The sequence below is a fragment of the Pristis pectinata genome, chromosome 40 (genome assembly GCF_009764475.1).
Source record: "Pristis pectinata isolate sPriPec2 chromosome 40, sPriPec2.1.pri, whole genome shotgun sequence".
NCBI lineage: Eukaryota > Metazoa > Chordata > Chondrichthyes > Rhinopristiformes > Pristidae > Pristis > Pristis pectinata.
Window position 1 is genome coordinate 1,946,339 of NC_067443.1, and position 6,000 is coordinate 1,952,338.

A 6,000-nucleotide genomic window follows, 5' to 3' on the forward strand; every position below is an offset into this window, starting at 1 on the left:
CAACGCAATACCAGCAACTTAGACGGTTAAGGAGGTTCGACACATGGCTGGACACTCTAACAAACTTCTACTGTTGAAAGTGTCCTGACTGGTCGCACCAGGGTCTGGGACGGAATTCGAACGCTCAGAAACATAAGAAGCTGCAGAGAGCAGTGGACTCAGCCCCAATACATCACGGGCACATCCCTCCCCACCTTGGGAGTATCTACAGGAGGCGCTGCCTCAAGAAGGCAACGTCCATCGTCAAAGATCCCCCACCATCTGGGCTGTGCCGTCTTCTCGCAGCTCCCGTCAGGCAGGAGGTACAGAAGCCTGAAGTCCCCACACCACCGGATTCAGGAACAGCTACTTCCCTTCAGCCATTCTGTTATTGAACCGACCAGCACAACCCTAATCACTGCCTCAGTACAGCAACACTGGGACCACTTTGATCACTTTGCACTAAAATTGACTTTTTTTTGTTTTAATTGTGTTCTTGCAAAAATGTTTAATTGATGTTTTTCTTGTGAATGTTGTGTAACTGATACTCTGTGCCTGTGATGCTGCTGCAAGTAAGTTTTTAATTGCACCTGTGCACACACGGACTTGTGCAGAGGACAATAAACTCCATTTTGACACACCAAACAATGACCACCCAACTAAGTCCTTATGCTAAGTCACCACCTGAAACGTCGATGATTCCCTTCCCCACGGGTGCTGCTCGACCTGCTGGGTTTCTGCAGCAGATTGTCTGTTGCTAAGAGCAGCAAGATTTACACACAGACATACAGTACTGAAGAACCGGGGGGGTGAGGACAAGTCCAAACGTCCCTGAAAGTGGAAGCAGAAGTGGAGAAGGTGTACAGAAAACACTTGCCTTCGTCAGCCGGGTCAGAGAATACAAGAGCAGGGAGGTTCTGGTCCAACTTTACAAACCATCGGTCAGCCCACAGCTGGAGCACTGGGTGCAGTTATGAGGAGAGACTGGAGAGGCTGGGTCTGTTCTCCCCGGGGCGGAGGGGGCTGGGGGCGGGGACCTGATAGGGGGGGACAAGGGCTGTCAATAGGATGGAGAGCAGGAGACATCCCCAAACAGAAAGTGTCTGCAATCAGAAGTTTAAGGTGAGTAACAGGGGATCTGAGGAGGGATCTTCCCCCTGGGGGTGAGAGGGTTGTGGATCAGGAACACACTGCCTGAGGGGGAGGTGGAGGCAGAGACTCCCCCAACATCAGGGTGTCTGAATGAACAATTGAATCACCAATGTACAGAAGGTTACGCACCAAAGGCTGGGAGATGGGGATGGTATAAAACAGAGAAGAGTACAGCACAGGAACAGGCCCTTCAGCCCACAATGTCTGTGCCAAGATCGATGCTAAATCAAACTAATCCTACCTGCCTGCACATGATCCATATCCCTGAACATCCATGTGCCTATCTAAAGGCCTCTTAAACCCGTCTATCGTGCCTCCACCCCCACCCCTGGCAGTGCATTCCAGGCACCCACCACTCCCTGTGTACAAAACCTTGCCCGGCACATCTCCCTTGAACCTTCCCATCTCACCTGAGAGCTAGGCCCTGTAGTATTTGATATTTCTACCCTGGGAGAGGGACTCTGTCTGCCCACCTGAGATGGGTGCTTGATGGTCAGCACAGACAGGGCAGACCGAAGGGCCTGTATCCGTGCTGAATGACTCCTTTCCTTGGGAGGCCCCAACGGAGGGATCGCAAGCCAGCTCCCAGCACTGGGTGTCGAGGGAAATGAGTTCCAGTTGGAACAGAAGAGTCGAGGGTGCCCTCCATGCTGGTGTGCTGTTCAGAGGATCTGCTCCAAGTGCCAGTCCGTAATCTGCAGGCCGGAGAGATGACGACTGGCTCGAGAGGGTGAACCGCTTGGTTAGAGCAGGTAGTCAGAGGTAAGAAGTCTCAGAACGAATGGTTCAGAGGAAAGCTGTGTGGCCAGAGGGTCGCAAGAGGGGCAGCACGTTCAGCAGCAACTCTGGAAGGGAAGTTTCACAGATTTGAGGGGCGATGGGGAGGGAGCAGGAGGAGGAGGGCGGGGAGGGGGGAGGAGGATCCGCTTGGATTAGAGGGTATGAGCGACAAGAAGTTGGACAAACTTGGGTTGTTTTCTCTGGAGCAGCGGAGGCTGAGGGGAGACCTGATAGAGGTTTATAAAATTACGAGAGGCACAGATAGAGTAGACAGCCAGTATCTTTTCCCCAGTGTAGAAATGTCTAATACTAGAGGGCGTGCATTTAAGGTGAGAGGGGGGAAAGTTCAAAGGAGATGTGCGGGACAGGTTTTTTTTTACACAGAGAGCAGTGGGTACCTGGAATGTGCTGCCGGGGTGGGGGTGGAGGCAGAGGCAGATACAATAGAGGCTCTTAGATAGGTGCATGGATGTGCAGAGAATGGAGGGAGATGGACACTGTGTAGGCAGAAGGGATGAGTTTAGTTAGGCGTTTAATTACTGGTTTAATTAGCTTGGCACAACACGGTGGGCTGAAGGGTGTGTTCCTGTGCTATTCTGTGAGCTCCTTCCTGTTCACTGTGCTCCTCCTCTTTCGTTGACATGCAACCAGTGTAGACCGCAACCCCACAGTACTCACCCTGACGTCTCCTGCACCTCTCCAATACCAACATATCCTTAAACAAAAGTCCCATCTGACACTTCTTACCCTCACACTCCCAGGGCCCACGTGCCAGCCCCTTACCCTCACTGAGTGCACGGGATATTTAAGGCTTTGATCACTGGGAACTCCATGGATCTCACCAGACAGGTTGTCCCTGCATAAACCCAAGAATCCATACAGTACACATCCATACCCTGCTCTCCTCTCTCTACACCTACGACTGCCTGGCTAAGCTCAGCTCCAACGCCATCTACAGATTCGCCGATCACACCACCGTCGTCGGCAGAATCACGGACGATGACGAGGAGGCATGCAGGAGTGAGATAGATCAGCTGGTTGAGCGGTGCCATAACAACGACCTTGCGTTCAATGCCAGCAAGACCAAGGAACTGATTGTGGACATTAGGAAGGGGAAGTCAGTGGAACACGCACCAGTCCTCACTGAAAGGTTGGCAGTGGAAAGGGTGAGCAGCTGCAAGTTCCTGGGCGTCAACATCTCAGAGGATATCTCCTGGGACCAGCACGTAGAAGCAACCATGAAGAAGGAACATCAGCAGCTCTACTTCCTTAGATATTTAATGAGATTTGGCCTGTCATTGGAGAATCTGACAAACGTCTGCAGACATACAGTGGGAAGCGTCCCGACTAGCCTGGTGTGGGAACTCCGGGAACTCAAGAGGCTGCGGAGAGCGGCGGGACTCAGTCGGTTCTGTCGTGGGTACAGCTCCCCCCACCGCCGAGGAACGTCTACAAGGGGCGACGTCTCAGGAAGGTGACCTCCATCATCAAGGACCCCCCACCATCCCTCTTCTTGACGCTGTCGTCAGGCAGGAGGTCCAGAAGCCTCTTGACCCACACCTCAAGGTTCAACAACAGCTTCTTCCCCAATGCTGTCAGGTTGTTGGAAAAAACCCTAACACTGCCTCGGACTATACTTCCCACAATTTGCTCTGCTATGTTAATTTTGTGGTACAAGTTATATATAGTTTATGTTAACTTATGTTTGTCATGCTTGTAACGTATTGAGCTGCTGCTATAAGAAGCTAATTCTCATGACATTTTTACCCTGGGGATGTGTGCCCATGATAATAAACTTAAATTTGAACTTAAGACGGGGGAGCTCACATCCGTGGCTACCCTGGCTGGTTTGAGTCACTGCCCTAGACATTTAGCAGTGTACATTCTAATGGAACCACACACCAGGCAGGCCAGTAAAACTTGCAACAGGTCCTCCGACTGACTCGCTCGCTGCCTTCCCCGATGGGAAACCTGGACGAATCCTGCATCCCACCTCCATCAGCTCTCACACAGCCCTACCTCCCCGCCGACTCCCACTCCGCACACCACCGCTCACCTGACTTGTCTTCTTCTGAAAAGGCTCCTCGTCATCAGAGTCCGACTGCAAGGTAAAAGAGCGGGGGTGTTAAAGGGGAGACACTCGACGACACCCGAGAGCCGCAGGCAGACAAGCCCCTTCGAATAGGTAGTGCACTACAGAGACGGGACGATCCACGCTGGGGTCCTGCTGTACCTGCCCATCCTTCCTTTCCTTGCTCCCTCGGTGCTAACCCAGCTTGCCCTGCCCCCTTTAGAGAGGCCAGACAGTCTTAAACCCCAGTGACACTCCAGACTCTTCAGTGCATGGAGATACAGCATTGAAACTAGGTACGTGTGCCACATGTGAAGCACACAACACTGGACCTCATCGCGCTCCCCAGGCACAAAATACTTCATAGTTCCTTATGACATTCGGCCCATCGAGTCTATGCCAGCTGAAAGAGCAATCTGATTCCCCTCCCCACTGATTTTCTGTTTTTTATCCTCCCCATGTTCCTCTCAATTCCTACTTCTCGTTGCAGGTTAGTGGTTGACTGATCTACCAAAGTGGGAGGGAACCGGAGCACCTGGGGGAAACCCACGCAGTCACAGGGAGAAGGTGCAAACTCCACGCACACGCACACACAGGCAGAGGTCAGGATCGAACCTGGGTCTCCAGAGCCACGAGACAGCGGCTCTGCCTGCTGCGCCACCTTGTTGCTCAGACACCCCTGTCACGTTTGTTTAGCATGTTCAGCACAGTGAACCTCCCCAAGGTGCCCGGTGCCACCGGTGGGAATGGGGAGCGGAAGCTGCAACCCCTGGGGAAGGTATCAGTCACGGAGGCTGGACCGAGGCTCCCCCTCCCTCCCCCAGGACTGACACTCTCTCGGCAGGTGCCCTCTCAAACGAGGCATTCGCCCAAGTCCAGCTGATCGGCTGCGCGGGCAACATCCTGGTGGCGCTTGTCCAAGACAAACAGGATCCTGGTCGGGACTCCAGCCTCAAATGCTGCCATCTCATGAGTATTTGGGACACTGGGAGGGACTCTGGACCTCTGGCAGAGAGGGGCAAATCTCTATCCCAGCCAGATGGGGAGGATGGATCATTGGGGGCACTGACAAGAGGGAATTTTGAAGGATCAGAGGATTGAGGGTGATGCTTCTCTTTCCACTGATCGGCACCCAGTGGAGCAGTGGGTACAGCCGCTGCCTCACAGCTCCAGAGACCTGGGTTCGATCCCGACCTCTGACACTGCGTGCGTGCGTGTGTGGTTTGCACACTCTCCCTGTGACTGCGTGGGGTTCCCGACGTGCAGGGTCGGTGGGTTAATCAGCCGCTGTAAATAGTTCCCCTAGTGTATGGGTGAGGGGTAGGATAGAACAGTACCACACAGAAACAGACCCTACAGTGCTGTTTCAAACTAATTAAGCTGATGACACCTAATCCCTTCTGCCTACACAATGTCCATCTCCCTCCATTCCCCGCACATCCATGGGCCTAAGAGCCTCTTAAACCCCTCTATCGTATCTGCCTCCATCCCCACCCCTGGCAGCACATTCCAGGCACCCGCTGTCCTGTGTAAAACAAAACTTGCCCCGCACATCTCCTTTGAACTTTCCCCCTCTCACCTTAAATGCATGCCCTCCGGTATTTCTACACTGGGAAAAAGATACCGGCTGTCTACTCTATCTGTGCCTCTCATAATCTTATAAACCTCTATCAGGTCTCCCCTCAGCCTCCGCCGCTCCAGAGAAAACAACCCAAGTTTGTTCGACCTCTCCTTATAGCTCGTGCCCTCTAATCCGGGCAGCATCCTGGTGAACCTCTTCTGCACCCTCTCCAAAGCGTCCACATCTTTCTTGTAATGGTGGGGGGGGCGACCAGAACTGAATGCAATAAGCTGCAACATAACTTCCCGACTCTTGAACACAATGCTTTGACTAATAAAGGCAAGCATGCTGAACGCCTTCTTTACCGCCCTGTCAACCTGTGCAGTCACTTTCAGGGAGCTGTCAACTTGGATCTCAAGATCCCCCTGTACATCAACACTTAAAGGTCCTGCCATTA

General features: G+C 52.9%; 1 protein-coding gene across 1 annotated transcript in view; it reads right to left on the minus strand.

The window, feature by feature from the left end:
* LOC127587393 (prelamin-A/C-like) overlaps nt 1–6,000 on the minus strand; it is a 117,129-nt gene that overhangs the window by 20,890 nt on the left and 90,239 nt on the right. The window contains exon 14 of the mRNA XM_052045692.1: nt 3,968–4,012. Within this exon, the coding sequence (XP_051901652.1) occupies nt 3,968–4,012 (45 nt within the window). The remainder of the gene's footprint in view (nt 1–3,967; nt 4,013–6,000) is intronic.